We start from the raw sequence: 27,659 nt of genomic DNA on the forward strand, positions 1-27,659 counted from the left end.
AAGTTTGTGCTGTCCCATTGTTTTATTTCCATTAAGAATCAAAAACCACAGGAGCATATTCATCTGGCTCAGAAGAAAAATCCCAGTGAAATCGTTCAGTCAGATGCTTTTGGAATTTCAAACCTTTGGTCTTAAGCGATGCATTTACACTCTCACTGAGTAAATTTTGAAAAAATTCATGCAGTGTTGATGTAAGAAAATTGTTACTGGTGACGATATCAACAAAAAAATCAGATGGTATCTCACGAATTTGGAAATAAATCATAGTGATAAATGACAAATACCCATCAGGATATTTTACAATGGCGTCACTGCTAGTGCACAGTAAATGTACCAGCTTTTTCCACTGCTCAAATGAGTCATAATTTTGTCCTATTATAAAACATATGAAAGCAAACTGAACTTCACCTAATAAATTGTTGATGTTTGAATTGAATCTCTCAGCTAAAAGAAGCTCCAAAATGTAAGAGGAATCTAGGCTGAATTTAGTGATTTCAGCTGGTGTTGACCCATGAGGGTACCTCTGCTTGGGTAGGGCTACATATTTAACTTTTGTCCCTTTGACGTTTATTAGTTTAGGAAGTTTGCTGGTCTTGACCGGTGTGGAAATCTCCATTTGCTCTAGTGCTAGTGCATCAGCTGCGAGCCTGGATTGAGTTGTGCTAGTTTCAGACTCAAACTGATCACATGAGTAAATTGTTTTTGAGTCTGGTTCTAGAAGTTGGATGATGTCTTGACTTATATGATTAGTTAATGATATCCACTGTTTGTACCTGAAAAAATGTCCACTTGTTATTAACCGTGTAAATCATTAATCAAAATGGTGATTAGAAGAATGCACAATGGATTTTTTTAAATTGATAATTTAATGGCTAGCAAAGAATTACTCATTTTTTACTGCATGTACATAGTAGAAAATACAAATTAATTTTTATGAAAAATGACCAAATGATATTTTATTAGAATAATCGATATATATAATTCTATTTATGGAAACCATAGAAAACACCAAGCAGCTTAGCCACCACCCTCATCCCCATGTCAGGTGAGCTGTGGTTCACCCTGAATGTTTACAATCGTAGAGCGGGGTTAGTGGCGGCTATTAGGGGCAGATAATTTAGTATTAAACAATTTGAAACGCAGGGGAGGTAACAATTTATGATTGATCTTTTCTTTGTAAATGGCTGCTTTCACTGGGCGGGGGGGGGGGGCTGGGAGGGCGTAGTGTTGAATTCACAAATTATGAAATGCTGATAAGCAGAAAATAAAATAACTAGATGGCAGCATATATACTACGTCGTGGGTCAGCTCGTATTTTATCTTTTTGTTTGCACATTTTTCTGGGAATCAATTTATACAATGAACTGACTTTTTGCAAAGTATTTTTTCACTTTCAGTAATGAATTTTTTTTAATAGATTTAAAATGAATATATATTGTAATGCTTTAATAATAGTTTCAATGAAAGGGAAGTATCCTTGTAGACCTGACATAAGATTGTTTCTTAAACCTCACCACAACACTGCACTTACACTTGCGACGTGTTACATGTCTAATCAGCTCTTACTTTCCTAAACTTGAGATAAGCACCCTAAGACGTTGGATGAATCCCTAAAGACTGAGAAATGAAATCTATCACACTCTCACATAATTAAATATCGAGGGAATTTTTATACCAATGTCCGATAATAGAATCTTTTTTAAAAAATGGGTATCAGGTTACTTGTAGTTAACTAAATACACACATGGCTTGCTAATGTCAATGCTAACCCTGTCCTAACCTTAACCCCAACCCTAGTCCTACCATATGCCTAACCCTAATTTCTAACCATAAAATTAGCCGAGATTACAATACTACTAACAACCAAACACACCCATTTTATGGAAGAGTCTATTATCGGACATCAGTATCTAAAATCATCCAAATTATCTTACTTGTCATAAGGATATGGTCCAAGAAACTTATCAAGTTCTTGCTTGTTGATCTCATATCTTTGTAATTCATCTTCTGACATGGTAACAGCTATTATGTCTTTTAAAAAGAGGAAAAGATTCATTTTATGAGATATACTGAATTACTTTAATTTAAATATTCTGTTTTTTAATGTACAAAAAAAATTATAGTATACCCTCACTCTTGGCATCCCATTTTCTAACAACAATTTCTTTTGGTGAAAAATGGTAGTAGAAACCACACCTGGGGGATGTCTGACCCAGAGAATTAATAGCACTGAAACCAAATATACAAGGTATTACTTTATAAAAATCTAAAAAATGTCATCAGAGAATCAATATTTAACACAAAAAGCAAATAATTCATAAATGTAACTAAAAGTCTATATACAGACCTGTAATAAATAAAATGTGTGCCTGCTGGAATCATTTTAACACCTCTGAAATTTGGACCAACATTCCAAGAAGTATAATCTATTCCAAATTCATAGCCTTCAGGAAAGTCAATAAGAAGAAACACAGCACCATGTTCAAATAGAACTTTAGCTTTCTCTTGATCCATTACAACTGCACCATAATAAATCAATTTGTAAAATCAATCAAAGTGCTAATCATTTGAACTAGTCTTACAAATACATTTATATTTTAATATTAACTTGGGGTAAGAAGAAAGTCTGACGAAATATATTAGAGTTTCATCAATGCGTTACCAATCTTATATGATATGAGACCTTATTTTCTAAACTGAGTTATTTAAATGTAAACAATGCTTGCAATTGGGTCATATTTATCGGGGCTGAGGTTTACCTACACTACCTCCCAGCACGCCCGTGGCATGCTGTATGAAAGCCTATCATGTACGTTAATCATTCACCGCAATAGTAAGGTAGAACATACTTCCGTGACCGTCCAGATGCCAGGGATGTAGAGCTGTTTAATCATCCAATGTCATGTGGCACTGTGCTCAAGTGAAAACTTACGGTTGTGCCATAATGCTCTAGGATAACCCAGGGTGCCGAATTGCTCCCTGCCGGGGTACCGACTAACATGCCTGATTATGTTTAGTGAATGACTTTAACACCCCAATCTATCCACTGTTTAAAACGAACATTGGGGCCATAGCGCTTGGCACGACCTTTTGTCCTTCCTTAGTCCTTACGTCATCTGTATAACCGCTTAGTCTTCACTTTTAGACCTGGAGAAGGTTCTCCCTGTGCCCAGATGTCCAGGGAAATGGTTTTCATCATACATGGGGAAGGTGATGGGCTCTCCAGGGGAAACAAGTTCCGCTGTGGTTTAAATCTGGGTGGATGTCTGTGAGAGCATTGCACCATTTTTGCCTGTGCTCTGGGTAGAAAAATTGTAAAATTCTGGATTCTCTCGATCTTTTTTTTTTTTGCTCTGACCACTCGCTCACGTTTTCTTGTTAGCGGGAGAAAAATTTCAACCCATTTAAGGGATCACTGTGAGTTCACTTAAGTTAAGATATCACTAGGTTGCCGCTAGAGTCACTTTTTCCCCTAACCCAACATTATAAAAAAGTGTACTTGAGGTCATTGTGAGTTCACTTAAGCTTGTACCATCATGAATGCAAGATTAGCTTTATAGAGTGACTACATTTAACAATACTTTTTGATTGAAAAAACATTCATTTAAATATGTAAATGAAAACCTGCAGCACAAAATTTCAGACTAATATAGTAGTTCTAGCCTACATACATTCTAAAATTAAATTGCATTAGAAGAGAAAAAATATAGTACATTTTTCATTAAGTAACAAATTGCTAGTATTTTGCGGGGATTTTTGTCCGTAACACAAAATATAGAAGTTCTATCGTCAGCACGTCTAGCAACAGAAACAAATTACAAAAGCTTTTTTTCAGGCGGTTTCAAACCAAGTGATTTTCTAGTTGACACTATAGAAAAGGTTGTTCTATTATCTACACAATTTTTGGGTATAGTAAAAATCAGACCATCAGATTCCACTTGAAATAAATACCTATGCAGTTGTGCGACTACTTATTACAATACAAATTGAAAAGTGTTTAAAGTCTGCATCAAAGCATTTTAATATATTATAGAGCACATTGGAATTCTGATTTACACCCAGCCTACCAATAGGGGAGGCATAACGTGTGACAAAAATTTAAAAAATGTCTTGTAAACCGATGGTTTGCACATTCTTTTCGCATTTTCACTATTACTATTTTGCATTTTACCAATGCCAACTACATCTGCCCCCAGAAATTTTTCCTTGGCTGCCCAGCGGGATTTTTCCTGGTCGACCAGCAGGCCTATTTTACAAATGGCTGCTGTTTATATTTAATATAGCAAATCTTGCTCGCAAACACTGCTGTTTTAAAGTTAATTTCTGGCCTATATTGATACATTTAGCCATTGATTTAGGTTTATAGTTTATTATTCATTTATCTATAGGCCTAATATTTGACACACATATAAATATATATATTATATATATTACAATATACTTTTATTAAAGCCTTGACAATGAAGTAACTTTTTCGTATATTACTAGCCACGGGCGATTTTACATAGATTTAGACTAGTAAATTCTAGTAGATCTACATACGATTATTATGATTAGGCCTTATATATAGGCCTATACGATAGATTATCAATTTAATTTACCATGTTCATGTTATTGTTAATGATTTGAATACTGAGTAATGCTATTGCTTACAATGCTTACAACAATCTCGGACGATTTTACGTAGATCTACCTAAAAGTAAAAACTTTCAAAACTTAGTTAAGTAAAACGATGGTAATCTATCGGGTAAAACCTTAGTTTAGCGTCGGAAATTATCGGGTAATGTTTGTTGAGTTTCGGTAACTAGAGTTACGGTAAACCATGGTTTATTTGACCATTGAAATATAAATAAATTGAAAGTCGATTGTAGTAAATTAATGTTTTAATTTTTTAAGTTTAATCGACAAATGGAAACAAGAATAAATATAATAGTAGATTTAAATTAGTAGATCTAAAAATAAAAACAAGTTAATTAAAAAGTCTAGTGACAATTTTAGCGCAATTTCCTTATGTTATCTAAAAATAGCTCTGTCGAAGCGTAAATGAAGAGCAGGGTTAGTAAAATCATTGGTTAGTTATTAAAGCGTTTTTTTTTTTGTTTTTTTTTCAGTATTTTATATGTTTTATTTACAATAGAGTTACATGACTAAAAACCATTGCGCGCCTAGCTACTGAACGTGATGACGCAGCCATTGAACGTGATGGCGCAGCTATTGAACGTGATGGCGCAGCTATTGAACGTGATGACGCGTGTGGTGTGGTTGGAAAAAATGCCTACTAATTCGGTCCAAATTTTAATTAATTCAAAAAAAAATTTGTGACCGAACGAGAGGATATTTTTGAAAACTTTCTTCGGCAATATTGTTCTAAATTATGGCAGGAGTCGATTGGTACATGTTTGAAGTCGCTAAGTTGTCAGGTTGCCGAGATATGGGCCAAAAACTGAATTTTTTCGAGGTTTTTTGGCTTTTCCGGGAAATACATGAAAGAAACCCGGATTTTTTATGGCCTATGCTCATTGTCGTAACTTGCTTAACATAAATGCTTTTGGAACTAGTCATCGATATTGCTTCGTTGAGGAGGAGATACGACTTAAAGCCCGGACACACATTCATCCATACATTCATTCATCCATTCATTCATCCATCCATTCCCAGAAATGACGAGTTAATAAACGCAATTCTCCAGAATGGAAATTGCGCTAAAAAAACATAGGCCTATATTAATATAATAAATATAATTAATGAAGTCAAATGTAATAATTTAATCATTATTTAATCACTTAATGTTTTTGGCTTGCAGCGGATTTGCGACCATTAATTAATTAGATCTAGACTAGATCTAGCTAGATATCTAGATGCTAGGCCAAGTAAAAAAAATCTAGATTACAAAAATAGTAAAAATGATTACAAAATGTAAAAATTATTACAAAAATAAATCTATCCAAATTTTAAACATTCTGTATAAAAATAAAAGATGACATCAAATAAAGTATGGTTTACAGTACTTCCGGTGAATTCCGGAAGTGTGTGACAGACTTTGGCATTGTTTTACTGTTTTTTACTTGCTATACGATTCCGGAATAATAACCGACGCTAAACTAAGGTTTTACCATCTATCGTTTTAGGTACGCCTCGGGCGAATTAATTAAGCATTCAAATTCTCAATGTTTTTGAAAGCCTAAGCGAAGCTGGGCAGCATGCCTAGTCGTTATAGATTTACTTTATACTTGTCTTATAGTGTAGGCCACTGTAGGTAGGCCGTTCGAATTCGCAGCTTCCGGGTTTGTTGTTTTGAAGCCATCTCACGGCTCATGCGCTTACCAAAAATGGCGACCAGTTTCGCTTTCACTAATGGGTAGAGCGATAAAACTAATGATTACGAAGCCATCGTTAATTTAAGAAATCGGAACTATCCGTTTCTATTTAAGTCTGTTATTTAAGAATTGTCGGATCTACTTTTGGCCTAATTCCTTTGTTTGTCTCGCAAGCGGCGCCTTAGTGAAAGTAGCTCTATGAATTCTTGTCTTTTATATCAAATAACTCTTACATATCGCTTCCAGATGCAAACCAGCTTATGTCAGATGTAAACTTTAAAGTATTAATTTTACACACATTACCATTAACTGGTAATAATTTGGCGTGTTAATGAGATATGTGCGTGGGAAAACGATCACCCCCCAATAATGCCATTTTATTATAATCTTGCTTAGTGAAAACGAGGCGCGGGAAAATGTGTGCTGCGCAAGAATCCAATCATTTGGCTAGATTTATGACTGTTTTTTTATGTCACACCTAAAAATAGAATGTTTACGCTTTCTTCATTGATGATCGTTTTCATTATTTTTTAAACTGAAAGTATGAATTATTAGTTAGATTTCAGGTTTTGTAACTTGGTATACTTACCCTTTATCAAAATTAAAAGCATAGCATGCTGATTGTGAACAAATATAGTCATAAAACACAGAAATATAAAGTTACAAACAATGCGATGTCAGGATGTGCCACACCCGGGCCACACCCCCTCAAGAAAACACGTGTTTATTAAGCTGTTTATGTCACTTTACACCAGTAATTAAAATTAATTTTCAAATTTTTATCACTTATTGGGTAAGATTAAGCACATGTATACTGAAAATTAAAAAAAAAACAAAAGCAAATTCTGTTTTAATGAAGGTCACGGGTCAAGTTTTTTTTCCTTCTGTCAAGTTCATTGGAGGTTGCCACAGACTGACCTGACTTTGGAATTTTTTTTCAGTAATAATGACTTTACACAGAAAGTTAAAATATGCTAAATTAGCTTAGTTTACTAGTGTTCTAGCTATTATTGATACATTTTTAATAAAAAAAATCATTCTGTAATTCTCATCAAAAAGCCTACACTGTAGGCCTATGGCCTATAGGCTGCTAGATCTACTAAAGAAAGATACTAGGTTTTCCTAAATGTCAAAAAATATATTAAAATGCTGAAAACATTTTCTCAACAACAAAAAAATTGAATTAATCTAGATATCTACTATTATCTAGATCTAGATCTAGATCTAGGTAGATAATTCTGAATCTTAACCTTTTTGGAGGTACTGAACACAACCAGTTTCATATGCGCATTCACCGAACCCTTAATAATAGTTTTATCGGATCTGTCAGGTGTGTGCAGTGTTTCTTCCAGACTTTTTTTCTCCGGGGGGGGGGGGGGCGGGACACGGACACAGTTAAAAGTATATATTTTCTTTATAAATTCCATTTCGTTCGGGGGGGGGGGGGGGGGCGGAAGATATGCCTGGAAGAAACTCTGGGTGTGTGTCTTGACCTATGCCGACTGCCGAGCCCCTGAGACTGTCCGAACTAACATAAATCTATATCCATAACTATAACAGTTATAGCTGCGTTTTATTATTCTAGGATTTTCAAATAGCCTATTAAAGTTAATTATAGACTGCTGATTTACGTCTATATCAGCAGTTTCCCAACTTAACATTTTGTCCCCTCCATAAGCCCCAACAACATCTCTTCCCATAAATATACTTTATCCAAATATTTATAAACTATATATACTTTTTACATCGTGCAGCATCAAAATGGCCAATGACAAAACGGCCCCGTCAAAACGACCCCGACAAATCGGCCCCGACATAAGAGCCCCGTCAAATGGACCCCGTCAAATAGGCTCCTGACAAATAGGCTCCCGTCATTTAGTTTCTCGATAAAACGGCCCCCGTCATTACGACTCCCGGCAAATAGGCTCCCGTCATTTAGTTTCTCCACAAAGCGGCCCCCGTCATTACGACTCCCGACAAATAGGCTCCCGTCATTTTGACTCACGACAAATAGGCTCCTGTCAATTTGGCTTACGACTAAAGGACCACTGACAATACGGTTTCTGTAGAGACTAAGTCTCCCGGCAAAACGGTCTCATTGAATATGACACATGCCAGTGGGACCCCTTCATCAATATTCTTTAGAGTTAGCTTATCCAACACTTTTAAGTAATACAACGTATGCATCTCTTGTTCGGCAGGCCTTATTTTTATAATAGTTTATCTATTATAAGAAACGAGCCGACCCGCGGCGTATCATACGCCGCTATTTAGTTGTTTTATTTTCTACTTTTCAGTAATTCATAATTTGTGAATTCGACAGTACCAATGCTGCCACTGAAAATATTTGCTTTAAAACACTAACCCCCCCCCCTTCCCCTAACCCTGACTCTGCACCCCCCCCCCATTGTAAGCAGCCTCCTCTTAGTTACCCCCTGTAAGTTTAAAATCGTTTCAAACTAAATTATCTGCCCCTATTAGCCGTCACTAAACCCGGTTCTACGATTTGTAAACATTAGCTAGAACACAGCTCAGCAGACCATGTGGGGGTGGGGGTGGTAATGATAGTGATAGAGAGAAAGAGAGGGGACTGCAAGGAGGCGCTTGCAGCTTGTTTTCTAACGTCTCCCAGAAGAGAATTATATATATAGATAGTATCTATGACTTCCATAAATGAGTCAGTTATAGGCTGTTCCAGCTCAGTGTGTGGGGAGAGAGGTCCACGCTGTACATTCCTACCTGCAGTATGCTTGTAGGTTATCCTTTAAACATCATGTATATCATACATTTACACTTCTGTGCTCGCTTTTACTGTTGTAAATTAAACATAATCAAAACTTTAGCATTGGTGGAGTTTAGCTGTTAAGGGCTCGATTTGTTTGTGAATTGATGTTGGTTTATGAAAAATAATTTCAGTCAGGCATTTAAAAGAGGTTATAGTGGTTTTGGAGGTAGGACAAAATGGTTACTTTTATGCCAATGGTGGTCATGCCAGTCATTTGCCTGGAGCCAATATGTCCTGAGTCATTTTGTCGGAAGCCAAAATGTCGGGAGCCCATTTGTCAGTAGCCAATATGTCGTGAGCCCATTTGATGGGACCCAAAAATCGGGGCCCTTTTGACGGGGCTATTTTGACTGGGTCGTTTTGTCGGGGGTCGATTTGACTGAGTCATATTAACGGGGCCGTTTTGACAGGGCACCCTTTTACATTATTGGTCTCAACTTCAAAAAACGAATATTATACTAGCGTGTCCGTTGCCGCGCATAACCGGGATCTCAGAAGAAAGTCTGACGAAATATGTTAAGACCTTGCTTTCTAAAACTGATGTATTTAAATGTAAATATCATATTTGCCAGGACACGGATTTGTCCACAATTCCAGGGCTTGCTATATGAAGTGTTTTTTCCACGCATCTCTTCCGAAGAAAGTCTACCGCGCCCCCCCCCCCCCCCCGGAGAAAAAAGTCTGGAAGAAACTGGCTGTATGAAAGCATTGAGTGTAGTACACAGGAGAGGCTACATTACACAACCGCAGGGGCACTGAGTACGTCCCGTGTCTCGGTTTCTTCATCTAATGTCGCGTGCCACCGAGTCGATGGTGTAGGGTTCTTTTTAAAACGAACGTAGGTGCCATATTGCTTATTGGATAGCACGGGGTGCCAAAAAGCACCGTGCGGGACGCTGGAGGACGCGCTTGATTCGATATAGTCAACGATTATTGTTGCCCATCGTGTATGCAGCCTTTTACTTTTTTGTTGTTGCAGTTTTACCAATGAATATAGTAATACCCCTTATCCGCTATACGTGTACCGGACGCCTAATTAACAGGTACTAAAAATGAAGTGCTAAGATAGCCGCTCTGGAACTCCGTGCAATTACAAAAATCGCACCGTACCGGGCGCCGTCCTTGCAAGGTTTTTTTTTTTTTTTTTTTTTTTTTTTTTTTTTTTACAGAAACCTTTCCATAAGTATTCTCAACAATTTCCCAAAGTTGTACGGCGATAGGATGAAGGTGTATTAATGCATAAAAGACAAACCCACAAACATACTTTCATTTTTATAGACATTGTACGATTTTAAATTTTTAAACATCTGGAGTAAATAGAAAAAAAAAATTAATTTATATAGAACCTAGGCTGTCGGGAACCCTTTTGTCGTTAGCCAAATTTTCGCGGCCCTTTTGTAAAGGCTGTTTAGCATAGGGGGTCATCCATTTATGACGTCCACACGGGGTGGGGGGTCAGAAAAAAATGACTTTTGCAGACGCGTGTGGACTTTTAAAAGGGAATTAAGCGGACTTTAGTGGACGGGGGGAATGGGGGGGGGGGGGGGGGGGGGGAGAGGGGGGTTCCATAATCCAAAAAAAAATTTGTGGACGTCATAAATGGATGACCCCTAGGCAGTGTTTCTTCCAGACTTTTTTCTCCGGGGGGGGCACTTGAAATCTTCGGGGGGGCGGTAAACTTTCTTCGGGGGGGCGGACACTGTTAAAAGTATATATTTTCTATATAAATTATATAAATTTCATTTCGTTCGGGGGGGCGGTAAAAAATTTTCGGGGGGGGGGGGGGGGGCTTCGCCCCACCCGAAGAGATGCCTGGAAGAAACTCTGCCCCTAGGGCCTAGGCCTAGGCCTAACTCAAAATTTGGACTCGCCCGTGTTGCCGGGGTCGTTTTTTTCTCTGGGCCGTTTTACAACTTTATTTCTATCTTCTTCAATTGTTATGCTTCCTACGCCTAATTATTTAAAAAAAAATCTTAGCCTGCTAATCTAGATCCAGAGTCTAGTCTAGAATCCTAGATTTAGATTTAAAACTACATCTAGAGTCTAGATCCTATTTAAAATAATTTACTTCTAAGAATATTGAAAAATCTGGCTATAGGCCTAGGACTCTACACTAAAAAGTTTTCTAGTATTTACTGCATTTAGATTCTAGTTTAGACACTATTGAATACTATTGATTGATGGATTGACTGAAATTAATGTTATTGTATTCTGACAATAACTTGTCTCAGTTATAAACTCAGTAGAATTAGAAGTATAATAATAGTTTATCTAGATCTACTATAGTCTATTAATTAATTATAGATGTCTAGACCGTAAATCTGATCTATCGTTTTAGTAACATTTTTGACTTTTGTTCCGTAAAAGTAAAAAAAATCAATCGAGGTTGGTAAGATCTAGATCTAGAATCTAGATCTATCTAGATCTAGAATAGTAACTTGAAAGGAATGAAAGAAAGGAAACCCATTGAATTGATAATTATTAATTATGAATTATCAATAATAATAGGCCGATTCTAGTCGGAATAAGATACGCATGCGATACGCATGCTCAATGGAGAGAAACTACGACTTAGCGGCGATGTTTTCGATGGTACTGCGCATGCGTGTGTTTACAACCGCAGAACCCTAATACCAACCCTAATCCTATCCCTATCCCTAACCCTAATCCTATCCCTAACCCTATCCCTAATCCTACCCCTAACCCTCATTCTAACCCTAGCCATAGGTCACTGCGCATGCGCAGAACTATCTTTTGCCGAAAAATCTTATTCCGAGTAGACACTTCGATAATAATAATAATAATTAAACTTTAAGAATACAAGTAGACTTTAGTAGATCTTCTATTCTATAATAAGAGTGGTTTCCCCTGAGAATCTCTAACAATTAGTAAAATAAGTTAACAAAAAATAAACTTGAACAATATTGTTACAATATCTATTACTGATGAGGCTCATTAGCTGGGGACAGCCACACTTCTAATTTCTAGGAGAGACAACACCAAAATCAAACATCTGCTACCTTTTGTTCTTGGTTGGACAAAGTCTATGGAAGCAAATCCAAAAAGAAAAGCAGGCTGAAATCGGAGTCAATGGCCTCAATGGCGCATATCCAGTTGAGAGTATATTTATTAATCACTTAGCCTAATTAAATTACTAATTAGGCTGATAATTCTAATTGTGTTGGAGGAGATCCCTTCCAACACTAAAATTACGAGCGAAGAAGAAGAGAAGATGGCTGCTTTAAAAGGAGCTCAGTTGCATCGGATAAAACATCTCTCATCTTTATTTATTTATTTATTAGGCTACTGAAAATTTTGAATAAAATTGTTTGAAAACAGGATCTAGAAATCTACATGAAACATTTTTGTAACTTTTAAAACAATACATCCCCCTAAAAATGTGAAATAATTTACTAAAATGTAGGTCCCCTAACCTAATGAAATGAGTCACCTTTCTTTCACATTACTAACCTTGGCAGATTTTACAAACCTAAAATGATAGAATTATAAGAATTAGGCCTACCAAATTATATATAGGCCTAGGCCTACTAATTGAATATTTTTATTAATGTCTCTCGGTCTAGATATCTTGAGATTATTCTAGATTCCTAGATCTAACTACACCACCACTTTATTAAAGTAAATGACTTTAACTTTTTAAGTCTTTACTTTAAGTGCTGTTGATTTTGTAGTTGAGTAATTACAGTAGTTAGATCTAGTTCTAGGAGAATCTAGTTAGTAGTTAGTTTGTAGCCAACTTGTAGTTGTAGGCCCTAATTAGATTTTTTTAGTTTAGGCCTACTTAGTACTTAATTTTCATTAGCCAGTTATATATTTTTGGTAATCTTAAATCTTAATAGGCCCTACTAATTTAGTAATTAGGCCGAGGGTCTATATAAAGTAGTTGTTATATAAAAGTAGGCCTCTGAATAATCTTAATATAATAAATTAGATCTAGGAATCTAGACATAGAGGATAGATCTACTTATTATTACTACATGATTAGTACTAATGATTCTTATTGTTTTAGTTAGGTACAAATCAGCTGAAGCTATAGACCTAGTAATATTCTAGTATAATTCTCCTTACATGAAAGAAAGGTCACTCATTAAATAATACATAGATACAAGTAGATCTAAAGTATATCAAGATATATTGTGTCAAATATAAATATAATAGTAGTTTAGTCCTACTTGTATAATAAACACAAATAGCCACATACAGTATTAGAACCCGGGTCCTTATAGCCTCGGCTGCTATTTGGACCAGCCAATAAAATTAAGATTTAGTTAAACAGTAATTCTTTTAAGAAGCAGAATATATCTTTTCTGTAGTTGTGATATTTTTTTCTTGTAATGCTAAATCATATCTTGAGATTTTGCTTTAAAAACCTGATGTCTTTTCTGACAAGAGAATGTTGAGCTTGTATGTAAAAATGTGCAATGCGTTACGGTTTTTCCTCTTGCTGGGTGGGGTGGGGGGGACGGACACACAAATTGCCAAGTAATTAGCCTACTAAACTTAATTGAGTTACTTTTCTTTCACATTACAAACTTCCACATGACAGAATACCAAAAAAATGTTAATAAATAGGCCTCATCAGAATCATTAATCAATTCCTAGGTCTTGGCTTAGCTGATCTAGCCACAAAAGTTAAAAGCTCTAGCTCACGGGTTCCCAACCTGGGGGTCGCGACCCCCCTAGGGGTCGCGAAGGGCTTTCTGGGGGGTCGCCAACTGGTATACTAAACCTTAGTAATTTGAAACAAAACATAAAAATTTAGAAGAATTTTTGAAATTCGGCTTTACTAACATCACTGGAAGAAGCAAATCGTACTGTACAAAGTTGTTCTCAGTCACGAGTTTATGAAATCTTCAAAACTAAAACGTCATTTGACACGAGTCATTCGAAACACACCAAAAAAGATATGGAGTTCTTTCGTCGGTATAAAGCTGGATGCAAACGTCAGAGGCTTGATCGAACAGGAAGTTTTCACCAAGGAAACACAGCTTTAGTGCAAGCATCACATGAAGTCGCGACAGAAAATGCCAAGCAAAAAAAAAAAAAAAACAATAGAAGAACATCCCATCAAACGCTGCATGTTGAAGATGGTGAAGTTAATTCTTACATGTCCGTAGATGTTAAATAACACATTTTTAATGAAATTAAGCTTTCACCATTGTTTGCTTTTCAAGTTGATAAATCAACAGACGCGAGAACGTGTTCGCAGTTGCTGGTCTTTGTCTATATTTATTCAGATGATAGAAAAGAAGAGTTGCTCTTTTGTTAGGGTAGCATGGAGAAAAAAAACAACGTTTTTTATTTAAATTGGATTATTTTAAAATGGGTTAAAACGGCTATGAGGATTTGTACGGATGGTGCACCATCTATGTTTAGGTCAAAATCGGGCTTTCAGAAAGCAGAAAATATTTAGCTCCCTAACCACTGCCCTCACCAATCGCCATCAAGACTCCATTGCTAGTGTAAGTCGTAAATTATATAAAATCTGGAGCCTTCAAAGAACTGAGCAAAGACCTGAATAAAGATCACGAGGTTCTGCTCTTCTGCAAAATCGGCGAAGAAAATAAATCTTGGAAATATTGTAAATTTAAGAAACTCTGCAGTGTGGTAGATGAATCTAATTAAAATTTTGAAAGAAGAAATTTCTGGGCATCTTGAATCTATTGAAAACGAACTGCAGCGCTATTTCTCTGAGCTAAAAAAAAAAGAATCTGCATTGACGCGATATCCATTCTCTTCTTCCCTTGATGTTGCCAGCATTCCCGATAAATTACTAGATGAATTCTTTGATTTGTAGAATGATTCCGCGTAAGATGAAAAACTTCAGACACAATTTTGGTGTAGTATTAATCATTTATATCCAAAAATTAAAATTAATTGACTTTTCGAGAATACAATTTTATTTTGAACACTACTTTTCGATTAAAAACACAATTTACTCATGGTATTAAAACAGTTATCAAGAGTAGTTCATATTGAAAGTCTACTAGAAAATCTTATTTTAGTGCTTATTAATTTCCATACTAATTTCGGCTTTTTAATTCTATGGGGGTCGCGGGTCACTTAATTTTTATAAAAGGGGGTCGCCACTCGAAAAAGGTTGGGAACCACTGCTCTAGCTTATACTAAAAACAAGTATATTAATTAGCCTACTGTAGGCATAAATTAGGCACATCTGTTTATACAGATAAGCGTAAGAGCCTAAAATTAAAATGTTAGGCTAATTTATGTAGTAATAATAAGTAAATAACATTTTAATGTAGAACCAGAGCTGTAAGTCAATCACAGCCTATAGTATAATAGTATGCTATAGGGCCAATATATGTATAATGTAATTAGGTTGGTCTACTAAGTAGGATTATTTGGCTACCATCTTCTACTTCTTGACCCTGTGGCTCTAGTCTCTAATTTGTTTTTTAAAGACTATGGATTTTGGGTCTTTTCTAAAAAGAAAAGAGAAAAGCAACCTAGGCAAGTTTACTTAATAAAGCTATTGAAATAAGGCTTAGATCCTATTTTATTAATTATTTATTTAGGCCTAGACCTACTAACAAAAACATTTCTAGACTTGAAGGATACTAATGAGCTTACTGAACTAATGTTCCTAATAGGCCTAAATATTAGAATTAAGCCTACTCTACGTTTATAAATAGGTTTAATTTACACAGTAATAAAAGTAAAGTTCCCTTTTCAAACCTAACGGTAGAGTGCACTTTTTTTTTTACCTCGGCACATGAAGAGATTGTGCGGTCAGCACTGTGCCCAGCTTTTTGTGTTTTTGTTCTTTGTTGCTGTTTTATCTCTGTTGAATTTTGAAAGCTATGTCCAGGGAAGTTTAGGTAATACAGCATACAGATCTATTTATACTTATATGCACAATTTTCATCCATTTTTTCTTTGCTTAAAATTTGAGGAATTAAAAAAGAGCACTAAACAATTCAATAAGTATGTCAAATTGAGTGAAATAATCCATGAAATAGCTCCATTAATTATTCAGCTGATCAATATTTTCATATTTCACAGTCAATTTATCGTTTAGAATGCAAATGTGTTTAGTTGCAGAGTATGTGGTTTAAAATAAAAAATAATACCTCAGGATAAGGAAGTGTGGGCTATATGATCCTTATTGTGAACTTGAGTGAGACTAGCGTTGTGTTTTACAGTGAGTGTATGCTATATGATGAGTACTGTGAGGTTTAGTGAGACTAGCATTGTGTTTTACAGTGAGTGTATGCTATATGATGAGTACTGTGAGGTTTAGTAAGACTAGCATTGTGTTTTACAGTGAGTGTATGCTATATGATGAGTACTGTGAGGTTTAGTGAGACTGGCATTGTGTTTTACAGTGAGTGTATGCTATATGATGAGTACTGTGAGGTTTAGTAAGACTAGCATTGTGTTTTACAGTGAGTGTATGCTATATGATGAGTACTGTGAGGTTTAGTGAGACTGGCATTGTGTCATAAAAGTATGTATAAGCAGTATGATCTTTATTGTTGTTTTTTTAGTGAGAATGGCATTTTACAATGTGTGTAGGCACTATGATCTTTACTAGGACCTTTAGTGAGACTGGCAATGTGTTTTGCAGTGTTTAGGATGTATGATCCTTACTGTGACTTTTTGTGAGACTGGCATTGTGTCTTGCGGTGTGTGTGTCTGTAAAAATCTAGCCTAAAATTCAGTGCGAAACATTTTATAAATTAAAGTTTTTCATTATTTGTTAATTATGGAAAACACATTTATTCAACTAGAAACAAAGATGGCTGCACCCAACCCCAGTAGGATGGCTAGTAACGCAGGAGCCTCAAGAATGAACTCTGGAAGTAATTTGGAATATGATAGTTCTTATGGTAGGAACTCGTATAGTGACCAAAATTCGATTGGATCTTATCAACAGCCATTTTCCTCTTTTACGGATGATGGTAACTTTTATGACGATCAGCGTTATAGGAGCAATGAAATGCTCTACCAGACTAATGAGCACTGGTATAAACAATCTGCACCTTATGATGAGAGTCAGTATGAGTATGACTATGCTGATGGTTCATATAACAAAAATTGGCAAGCTGGATATAGATTTGGTGGGTTTTTACACTTGATCTCATTACTTAATAGATGAAGCATGGCATGAAACATTTTGTATGAAACATTGAACTGCTCACAGTATCTTAGTGTGGAAACCTTCACATCATACATAAAATGTTAAATAAATCAAAATATTCATAGGCAAAAAATTATAATATCATCCTTTAATAGCCCTTGTTTTAAATCCATTCAAAAATGAAAAAAATTGAAAATAAAGCTTTATCTGTATTGTGTGAAGTACAAAATGATATTGTTTAATACATATTTCTGATTTACAAATATCTTTTCATCTGTATTGTGTGAAGTACAAAATGATATTGTTTAATACATATTTCTGATTTACAAATATCTTTTCATCCGTATTGTGTGAAGTACAAAATGATATTGTTTAATACATATTTCTGATTACAAATATCTTTTCATCAGGAAGAGGCCGAGGTTTTAAACAGCAACCAGAATATTTTGATAGCAGAAGAGGGCATGGTGTTGCCAGTGATCAACAGTTAGCCGAAAGTAAACAGAATCACCCTACTACCTATTCAAGTAAATAAACATTCCATTCACTCAATTCGTTTGATATAATTTGCTATGTTGCATTTTTAAAAATGTGAAATCATAATCATTGTATTAATAACTTAGGCCACGATCAAGTGCAATTTTAAATATCTATTTTGAACTTGTATATATCAAAGCCAGTGTAGATACTCATTCTAATAATTAAATGATTAAATTTAAATTATTTTTTTGAACAGGGTATGAAGAACACCACAGTGTAAACAGTCAGGTAAATCTTTTTAATGTATAATGGAATTACAGGATTCTCACATCATTTACTTTGATGATTCCATTTTTATCCATTTTTAATTAAAATAATTTTTTTTTTCTGTTTCAGTCATATTCAGATAATCTGCATAATTCTTCATCAAGTGCACAACCAAGAAAGTCTGCCTTAAAAGCATCAAGTACGCAGCCATTAAAGTCTGCCCTAAAATCTACACAGAGTCCCAAACCATTAAAGTCGGCACTAAAATCTTCCCAGAAATCTTATGACCAGGCGCAGGAAGTTGCAAAAAAGCTCAACCCAGATAAAGATAATGAAAGTGTAAAAACTGAGACAAAAGATAAAAGTGTAGAGGAGACAAAAGATAAAAGTGTGGAGCAGACAAAAGATAAAAGTGTGGAGGAGACAAAAGATAAAAGTGTGGAGGAGACAAAAGATAAAAGTGTGGAGGAGGAAGATAATGAAGAAGATGAATCTATACAAAACTTACCATCAAGACATAATCGAGGCTTAATGAGTACTCTAATTGCTCTTGCTGGGCCCTCTATCCAAAACAGAAAACCTGACCCTTTGCCTCCACCAGCTCCAATGAAATGTAAGTTGTTGGTTTTTTTTTTTTTTTTTAAATTTCTGTTTAGGTTTCTAGAGGGGTGTAAATCGCACAATGTCACATTTTCAGGGTATATTAATTTCTTCTCAAGTAATAACTTACTCTAGGGGAAAAGAATTTCTGAATTTAACTTTCATTGTTACTATTTTTTTGTATTTATGTTTCAGCTTAATTCAGTTATCATTTTGGATAGTTAGGCCTAATAACTGTCTTTTTAAATTTGCAGTGGTTGATGACAATGAAAAATACCTTCAAGCTCCAAAACAAGTTTCTACTTGCAATCCAGAATATTTGGAAGAAAATGGGATCACTCAAGAAATGCTTGAACAAGCTAATATAGATGCTGACAGTGTCAACGACAGAGATATATTACCTCATGAAATTGGTCGTTGTACTGATAGGGTGGAATTTTTTTGTAAGGTAACCAAATTTTTGTGTCTTGAAGGCAAACATCAGTCAGTGTCTTAGAGCAGACATCATTAAGTGTCTCATAGTAAACATTGATCAGCATCTCTAAATTTTTCTTGAATGCTTATAATTTGCCTAGAGAATGTTGTGTCTTGTGTAATTGGCATTGTTGTGTTAGTAGAGAATGGTGTGTAATTGGCATAACTATTGCTTAAGCTATTCTATTGGTAGAGAATGGTGTGTAATTAGTGAATCTACAGTTGTTCTATTTTTTTTTAAATTCTTCCTCTAGCTGTGTCAAGTACAAACTACATCATCAGGAAATTTCAGGGACCATCTGAATGGCAAGAGTCACAAATCAGTAAGATTTTTTTTCCCATCAACCTTTGAAGTTGTACTTGACCAAACTAACATCAAGTTATTGTGTTGACCAAATGAGAGAACTCATAGTAGTTTCATATTAGTTAAGTTTAGTAAAGTTATTTTGATGACCAAATGAGAGAACAGCTCATAGTTTGAAAGTTACAGGCTGGTGAAGTTTAGTCTGGCTCTTAGAAGAAAGTAACCACTTACTAATGTTACTGATACAAAAAATCAAGCAACTGTTGTAGTGATATTTGGCGTATTAGCTGTTTGTTTTTGTGCGATTATCAACCACTCTATTAATATTACTGTCAAAAACTACTCACTTCAGTGAACTTATCCCTACCGCCTCCCAGGAGTTATTCTTACCTATGAAATGTTACAGTTTTTGACTGAGACTAGTGTTACTGTAATAGCTCCTTTAATATATAAATCAGAGCTAGTACAGTCTGAAAATATATGGAATTTTGAGAAATGTATTTCAGACTCTAGTTTTCATTTTTTTTTATTAAAGAGCACCCAGTAAAAAGTCAGTATATATTTCCCCTTTTATTAATGTTTTTATCTTTTTACTCTTTGATAAAACCATTATCTATAAAGGGTTATATAATTATACTATGATTGTATCAGTTAGCTTAACGTTTTGACCATAAAGCTACAACATTGCTCTTATTTTGAAATATTTACTGGTACTATTTTTTATACTCAGTGATTGTCTGTTTCATTGAAGATGCACAATAAGTGACACTGCCAAAGCCTATTGTGCCAAAAAATTTGGTGGAAATTTTCAGTCTTTAAACTTGTGTGCATGCATACAAACAAATGTGAAAGTGTTATTACAGAAGATCTATTACTGACAAGTTATTTTTGGGACTGTCTACCCCAAAAATATTTTTAACTGAAGTGGAACAGCAATTTCTCTGAGAATTTGCTGAGAGGATAATTATCTGCTTGTGAGAGGTCGTTTAAGTAAGCTTTATTAGACTGCTTGCAACATGTGTCAAAAGTAGTTCAATGTTGGCAATTTGGGAGAACATTTTCGAACAAGAGTACGAGTTTTGATTTTTTGGTTTATAAAATAGTTACTCAAACATTAATATTATTTTCTGTATTAAGACCGGAATTATTCCATTAGTGTCAGGAAAATATTTAAAGTCTCACTTTCAAATAACACAGGAACCCTGAACGAATATCTATTTTATTTTTAAAACCTGTAATAGCAGATAAGATTCATTCTTTTCCAAAATAAACTAAATTAACTCCTGAAAACTAGATTATGAAATCATAATCTAGATTATTTTAATTTATCATTTTAAAAAATAGACAGTATCAGTATATTTAGAAACAAAGCTTACAAGAACTTCATTTTTAAAAAGAAATATGTTTTAGCATGATGAAACAACCACCCCTCTGTGTTTAAAATTTCTAGGAACCGCCACCACCCACCCCGAAACCTTGAACAATTATCCAAACTGGCTTTTAAAATGAATCATGGAAATGACAATATTATAGAAATAAATCATGTGGAAACCTTCATATACAACTGTGGTAAATCTAAATTTTGTGCCTCATCAGGGGAAGATTTAAACCCTTCTATATCTCTCTCATGAACACACTAGTTCCACGTAAAACCCAACATTCCCCACCCCACATGTTAACAAGTAGATTCAACCTTCCAAGGCTGAGACAAATATCTCATGGGAATAGACCTAAAATTAATTACTGGAATTTTAACAATGTAAATATATTTTCCAGGCATTATTTGTTTATAAAATGGTAACATATCTTAAAGGTTATTTGTGTTCTCTGTTGCTCTTTTTTTACAACAGACAGGCTTTAAACATAAAATTTGAATAATTAGATCACAGTAAAAGTTATTGTGAATCAAAATAAGTTAAGGGGACTGTAAATAAATTTATATTTTTTGCAAGCACTGTAACTAACTCTTTGTTGGTAAATTAAGTATATAAAAAATGTCTGACAAATTTTTTTTTGTTTAGTGAATTCAGTTAAAGTTGAACTGAAAAAAGAAAATTTCATCAGGAAACTAATATTAGTTCTCCTGTAACAATTATTGGCTAGGGTGTTTTCTTTGAGTTTCTTCACTCAAAGCAAACAACTTAGAAATATGAGCTATCTTACAGATTTTTATGTGCTTGTTTTTTTTCTACCACTAAAAACAAGCTGTAAAAGTCCAAATAATTTAAAATAGAATATTCGCACAGTCTGGGGAAACATTGTTTGATTTTAAATGAGTAGTACAGGTCAGTATTATTTAATTGTTCATTTTTTTCTTGTATTCTTATCTGTGAGTCTTTTGTTAAATTGAAAATTAAACTTTTTGTTTGAACTTTGAGTACTACAACATTACATTATTTCTACCTGAGTAAACTTATCTTCTGTAATTATCAATGCACTCCATTTTCTTTTATTTGTTGTTTTCAGAAATACGAGGCATTCAAGAAAGGCAGTAAGTTGTACAGCTAATGGACTAACACGACTGGGGATTTTTTACTTCTTTCAACCAGATGAAAGGAAACAAAAAAGACTTTACAATAGTTTTTATACGCATAAAAAATTATTCTCCTATAGGTGTAGATAATTTAAAGAATACTAATAAAAATTCTTTAAACTTGATATTCTATTAAAAAAAAAAAAATAAGATTAAAGCTTCACACAGATTTAGTTGTTGGCTTTTCTCTATGTAAATTCAGCAAATAGCATCCAGTAACATTTAGTGCCAACACAATCATAGGATGAAAGACTTCTGGGGAAGGTGGGGATTAGATTTGAATAATGTTTAATTAGTGTGAAAATGATCTATACCCTTGTTTAATTTGGGTTAAAACTTTTCAGTTAGACAAAGAGAAATGAAGAGATCCCATGAATATTTATTATAATAAATATTTTACTGTATATAGTTTGCTGAATATTTATAATAATTTTGTTAGTTATTTTGTTTGTCCAAAGATATCAGTAACAATGGTAAATTTAAAAAGTATGTATTTAAAATAAAGCAACTGAAGCTTAACAATTTCAATATACAAACTACTATGTATGAAAATCCAATGAACTGCTATATAAGTGTTTCCCTGGATTGGGAAAGTAACTGTAAAATTATAATACCATTCATGTAAAAAGCAGTTGTGAAACAAAATACTTATTAGCTTTTAATCCATTGTTTTTTTTTTATTTAAACTTAATGTAAGTCATACATAGATTTAGTATTTAAATGTTCATTTTGCTCCATGTAATATGTATTGTTTATTGCAGTAAAGTAAATTATTTGATAGTACTTAAACTAGTTGTGAGACACCTGCTAATGTCTGGCTTTGTGATACCCAACTAATCGTCTTATTAGCAAGACGCATTTGTTTTTACTCCATGTCTTTTCTCTGTTTTGTGTTTTATAAAAATGTGTCTAACTCTTGTTGGCATTTTTTTTGTTTAGTACGACCATCATCCAACAAGAAGAAAAAAACAGTACAATTACCCGTCAAGCCTGGAGAGAAGTCTGTCACCTTAGAGCTATTGAAAACTTTTCAGGAACCAATTTTAGGTAATGAGCATGTGGGCTTGTGACTAAAATAATTATTTGTGAAAAGTGTTATTCTTTAAATGTTAAATTTTTAGAAGGTCATATGTTCTTGGGAAATTGATGCTGGTGCTTTTTTTTTTTTTTTTTTTTTTGGATAAGCACCCCTTCCATAAAGTTTTCTAAATCTTTCATGTAGTCAATTTAAAAGTACATCTTGCGGGAGGGGTATTTTATTCTTATTGTTGAATCGTTGGATTAACTACGCTCATTTGAAATAGATGTTTTGGCAAACCATAATGTTGTGCTGTATTTACAAATCTTCCAGGTCTTGCTTACATAACTGAGTATCATAGTGGAACAGGCATCATATGTGTCTGTAATCTCTGTGTGGTCAAGTTTGACTTCAACATTGTTGCTTCACATGTCACTGGAACTAAGCACAGACTACATTACTTGGTAGAAACAATTTTTTAAAATACTTTTTGTACATTTTGCATCACCCAGTTTCTGTAGAATTCAAATGATGCCATGTTGACATATTTCTGACATTTCAGAAAGAAAAACAGCCTTCTGTGTATGTGCATCTTAAGAAGTTTGGTGGGAAAAAATCTCAACTAACTGCATTTTTAGATGAGTTAAGTTTTGATGCTGAGAAGAAGGATGGTCGTGGTGAGCCAGTCATAAAGGTTGGATACAATTTTCATGTGACAATTTATCTCGTTCATTCATTATTTTTACCTTTAAACCTTTTAGCTTAAATTTAAATTTTCAAAAATATTTTTAAAGTTTTAAGTAGTGTTTTTTTTTTAAAATAGTTTTATCCTTATTGCAATAACTCAAAATTGACAAATTTTTGTAGATTTTTGAACATCCGCCAAAGAAAGAAACTGAAGAGGCTGGAGATATTGATGACCTAATTGCAAATGAAGAAAAATTAAATGAAGGACAATCGAGTGAAGAAAAAAATCAAGCTACATCCTTTCAAGACTGGGTCAATAAAGGTTTGAAATTTTATTCCTTATTGTTGACAAGTGCTGGTACAGTTCTGTAATTTTATAAATGCTTCTGAAATGTTAAGTGCTTGTTAATTTTGTTTCTGGCTTCACTAAAGTTATATAAACTAATATGTATCTTCATGAATTTAAACAGGCCTTGAAGAAATAGGCTCTTAATGGCTGTAGGGGGGGGGGGGGGGGTAAATTGATTCCATCTCTACAAAAAATAGTCATAGATTTGTCTGGAGCCATTACGCTGAGAGCTTACATTTTGTTTGGGCTATTTAGACAATTACTTTTTCATGACCAATGGGCACAGTTATTTTAGTATAACAGCAGATCCTTTCATGTGAGATATTAATTTAGTACAATATCGGCACAACACCGCTTAATTGTAACATGTTGGAGGTGCAAAATGTGTTGTGGGTTTGGACCGAAATATGTCGTATTTTTATACTTATATGGTGGAGTCTACACCATCTGCCGTTTTTTTTTTAAAATTGTGCCAAGTAACTTTGTTGTGCATTTTATTCTTTTTTATGCTTGTAGTAACAACAAAGCATTGAATTTTTTCTTAGAAATAAATATTGCACAAAAGAAGAAAGAAGAAAAGAAGAGTCTTTCACCTGCACCAGGGTAGGTTATTTTCTCTCTCACCATGTCAATGCAGATTTGAGCTTAACCTTAAAAAATCAAGAAGCCGTTTTTATTTCATAAGAGGGCTTAAAATTGTATGTGTAATGTATTTACTACTGTAATTAATTATCTAATATTTCTGTTTGATCTCTAGTTTTCCTGCTGATAGTAAAAATGTTGGACATCCAAAGCCTTCATCTGAATCCAGGGCTCATCTTAACAGTAGCTCACACCCAGAGCCTAGACCTCCACCTAAAGAGAGATTGTATCTAGAAGCCAGGCCTTTAGAGGATCCCTTCCACAGTAGGTTTCCCCCACCAGACCCCTTCTTTAGCTTTGAACGGATTCATCGATTTCCTCCCAAAGACCCGTATTTAGATCGTGACCCACTGGATCGTGTGTTAAATGATTCAGCGCATACCAGGCGAATAAAAAATCCAGACCCATATCTTGACCCAGATCCACTCAAGCGAGTTCCTGTTAAAAAATCTGTAGCCCCTGTTGTTATCGATTATGGTCACAAAGTAAAAGAGTCTAGTTCTACACAAAAAGCAGATAAATGGGAAGATGACATTCGAAATATTCTTGGCCCACACAGCAAAAACATGGCACCTGACAGTCTCGCCCTTTTGAGCAGTTCATATTCATCACCTAAGCATTCGCCTTCTCCTTCCAAAGAAGTAGATAAAAGGCCAAAAAGACCTCTACCATTTTCTAAAACATATCTTGAAATAGCACAGGAGAAATTAAAAAATAAGGAAGCTGACAAGCTGTCCAAACATTCTAGTAATAAAAGAAACAGAAGTCCTACTCCAGAGGGCTATGTGCAGAAAGACAAGGAAAGAAACTCTAGCAAACATCCTAGGTCAAATAGTCCAAGTAGATCAGTGATCCCACAGAATGAAAGGATAATTAGGACTGCCCCAAAACAAAATCCTTCTTTATCAAGAAATAGCTCTGAAACACCTCATTATGGTCATCAAAATAATAGGAAATCAAAATCACCCCCAAGACATCACTCAAGTTCAAAAAGCTGTTTTAGACCGAGGTCTAAAACACCACCTGAACAAAGCACACCAGCACAAAGGTCTAGATCACCTCCTAGACAAATAGCACCAGCAAGGTCTAGATCACCTCCCAGACAGGTGGCACCAGAGAGGTCTAGATCACCTCCCAGACAGGTGGCACCAGAGAGGTCTAGATCACCTTTGAGACAGATGGCACCTCCGAGGTCTAGATCACCTCCTAGACAAATAGCACCAGCAAGGTCTAGATCACCTCCCAGACAGGTGGCACCAGAGAGGTCTAGATCACCTTTGAGACAGATGGCACCTCCGAGGTCTAGATCACCTCCTAGACAAATAGCATCAGCAAGGTCTAGATCACCTCCCAGACAAGTGGCACCAGAGAGGTCTAGATCACCTTTGAGACAGATGGCACCAGAGAGGTCTAGATCACCTTTGAGACAAATGGCACCACCAAGGTCTAGATCACCTCCTACACAGATTGCACCAGCAAGAAGGTCTAGAACACCTCCCAAGGAGAGGTCACCCCCCAGGGCTCAAGGAGTGCAAAGAATGAAGGTTAGAAGCTTTGGTTCATAATTTAAAAGATTGGTAGATCTAGTGTTCTTTGTCAGTTGTTAATTTTAAACTTTTTATTTTTAGAATATTTTAACTGAGCAAGATGAGGATGAACAAGCAGAAAGAATAGCTAACTTACTGTTGAGCATGGTATGTAGCCTTTCACTTGATTATAACATGTATAGTACAATGATAAAATATAACGTCTTGTACATATGCCAACAAAATTATGTTGAGATCTCTTAACTATTTGACCAAAAATTAAAGTCATTAGGATCAGCAGTAAATCTTAAATGTTATTATGAGGATAATTTATGAGGTTGGTTTTTTTTTTTTTTTAAGTTTGGATCAAGTGTCTGAGTGTTTCAAATTGACATTTAGTTAAAAGTTATGTTTGAGTGGTATGGTTTACGATAAATAGTTTTAAAATATACACTTTTATACCTGTAAATTTAAAAATTCCTTGATGTTTGTGAAATTAACCGAATTATTTTATCCTGTAATGGGATACTAAAGAGATGAAACCTCTCATTTGATGTTTTTTTTTTCTTAGTCAAGCTCTTTAGCTGCTAGTGGAGATTTTAAAGGGGCTTTACAAAAGCTGTTGCTGGATTCAGATCTTGCTAAAACACTTCTCAGCTCACGCATAAAACAGGAGCCTGACACTGTAAGTCATCGCATGCTGACAGGTATCCAAACCTACCAATGCCACAACTACAAGCCTACCAATGACACAACCACAAACCTACCAATGCCACAACTCAACAAACATACAAAAAAAAAAAAGCCAAAACCACTTTGTCTAATCATTTTTTAAGATACTCCTCCTTTCTGTCTTGTTCAGTCCCCACCAGGAGGAAGCAGAGAGTCCTTTGAAAGGGACAGACAGCCATCCACATCTCACAGCCATAGGAGTGAGAGAGATGATGGCAGGAGCCAATCCACATCTCACAGCCACAGGGGTGAGAGAAATGATGTCAGGAGCCCATCCACATCTCACAACCACAAGAGTGAGAGAAATGATGGCAGGAGTTCCATGCCTGTACAGCAGAGTAAAGCTTCCTCTAGGGAAAAAGTTGTCTTTTCAATGGCAGGCTCTAGAGGACAAGTCTTCAAGAGCACACTGCCATCTGATTTTGGACAAGATGATGATTCAGATTAGTCACTCCACATTTTACTGTGAAATACTGAACACTTCTTTTTGTTTATAAAACAAGAGTTTAATGTGTTATGTGTTATTTTGTCTTGTTTTATAAATTTTCTTGTATGCATTAATGCTATTATTTCTCACAATTATGCATGTTTTCTATTTTTTAACCCTATTAACATTCATAAAGAATTCACTAGGGTCATTGGCCATAGCAATTTAATAGAAAGAAATAGTAATATATTACATGTTATATGACAAAAGGAATACTTTAAATCTCCCAAAATAAAATAAAATGGTAGTGATTTATTTAACGAGAATAAACTGTTAAAGAGAACTGTCTACCAGATTTTTTATTTTTGAATAAAAGTATCAAACTGGTCGTTTTTT

At 34.8% G+C, this 27,659-nt stretch overlaps 2 protein-coding genes across 17 annotated transcripts; one reads left to right on the forward strand and one right to left on the reverse strand.

Annotated features, from left to right (window-relative positions):
• Window positions 1-3: 3 nt before the first annotated feature.
• Window positions 4-7,629, reverse strand: LOC131931268 (protein AAR2 homolog). Of its 9 annotated transcripts, XM_059288003.1 has the most exons (6): window positions 7,395-7,523; window positions 6,224-6,255; window positions 2,348-2,519; window positions 2,129-2,229; window positions 1,935-2,031; window positions 4-773 (listed from the first exon to the last, which is right to left on the reverse strand). In XM_059288003.1, exons 3-6 carry the CDS (start codon window positions 2,512-2,514, stop codon window positions 32-34), a joined length of 1,107 nt encoding a protein of 368 aa, XP_059143986.1. In that variant the 5' UTR covers window positions 2,515-2,519; window positions 6,224-6,255; window positions 7,395-7,523; the 3' UTR covers window positions 4-31. The 9 variants fall into 9 exon arrangements, with proteins under 9 accessions (XP_059143986.1, XP_059143987.1, XP_059143983.1 ...); XM_059288004.1 differs by lacking the exons at window positions 6,224-6,255; window positions 7,395-7,523 and adding an exon at window positions 7,568-7,629; XM_059288000.1 differs by lacking the exons at window positions 6,224-6,255; window positions 7,395-7,523 and adding an exon at window positions 6,907-7,202.
• LOC131931266 (serine/arginine repetitive matrix protein 1) lies at window positions 4,067-27,659 on the forward strand. 8 transcript variants are annotated; one of them, XM_059287997.1, is made up of 19 exons: window positions 11,272-11,356; window positions 15,546-15,594; window positions 16,875-17,204; window positions 17,635-17,751; window positions 17,961-17,992; window positions 18,101-18,584; window positions 18,826-19,019; window positions 19,300-19,368; window positions 21,816-21,840; window positions 22,822-22,929; window positions 23,234-23,364; window positions 23,463-23,594; window positions 23,768-23,909; window positions 24,482-24,539; window positions 24,694-26,122; window positions 26,207-26,272; window positions 26,676-26,789; window positions 26,967-27,076; window positions 27,131-27,659. In XM_059287997.1, exons 2-19 carry the CDS (start codon window positions 15,549-15,551, stop codon window positions 27,282-27,284), a joined length of 3,741 nt encoding a protein of 1,246 aa, XP_059143980.1. In that variant the 5' UTR covers window positions 11,272-11,356; window positions 15,546-15,548; the 3' UTR covers window positions 27,285-27,659. The 8 variants fall into 8 exon arrangements, with proteins under 8 accessions (XP_059143978.1, XP_059143977.1, XP_059143979.1 ...); XM_059287991.1 differs by having other exon boundaries at window positions 26,967-27,659; XM_059287998.1 differs by having other exon boundaries at window positions 16,875-16,973; window positions 26,967-27,659.

Source organism: Physella acuta, unplaced genomic scaffold (assembly GCF_028476545.2).
Source record: "Physella acuta isolate Inbredline_101_S28 unplaced genomic scaffold, ASM2847654v3 ptg001933l, whole genome shotgun sequence".
Taxonomy (NCBI): domain Eukaryota; kingdom Metazoa; phylum Mollusca; class Gastropoda; family Physidae; genus Physella; species Physella acuta.

What these genes read in the sequence shown, in the direction of transcription:
- LOC131931268 (XM_059288000.1), bottom strand. Translation starts at nt 6,958, where the DNA reads ATGACTATATTTGTTCACAATCAGCATGCTATGCTTTTAATTTTGATA. An exon ending in ATGGGATGCCAAGAGTGAGG is followed by an intron (nt 2,032 to 2,128) that starts GTATACTATAAT and finishes TCTTTTTAAAAG; the next exon opens with ACATAATAGCTGTTACCATG. An exon ending in GGACCATATCCTTATGACAA is followed by an intron (nt 774 to 1,934) that starts GTAAGATAATTT and finishes ACATTTTTTCAG; the next exon opens with GTACAAACAGTGGATATCAT.
- LOC131931266 (XM_059287991.1), top strand. Translation starts at nt 15,549, where the DNA reads ATGGATTTTGGGTCTTTTCTAAAAAGAAAAGAGAAAAGCAACCTAG. An exon ending in AAAAGAGAAAAGCAACCTAG is followed by an intron (nt 15,595 to 16,874) that starts GCAAGTTTACTT and finishes TTATTCAACTAG; the next exon opens with AAACAAAGATGGCTGCACCC. An exon ending in TCCACCAGCTCCAATGAAAT is followed by an intron (nt 18,585 to 18,825) that starts GTAAGTTGTTGG and finishes TTAAATTTGCAG; the next exon opens with TGGTTGATGACAATGAAAAA.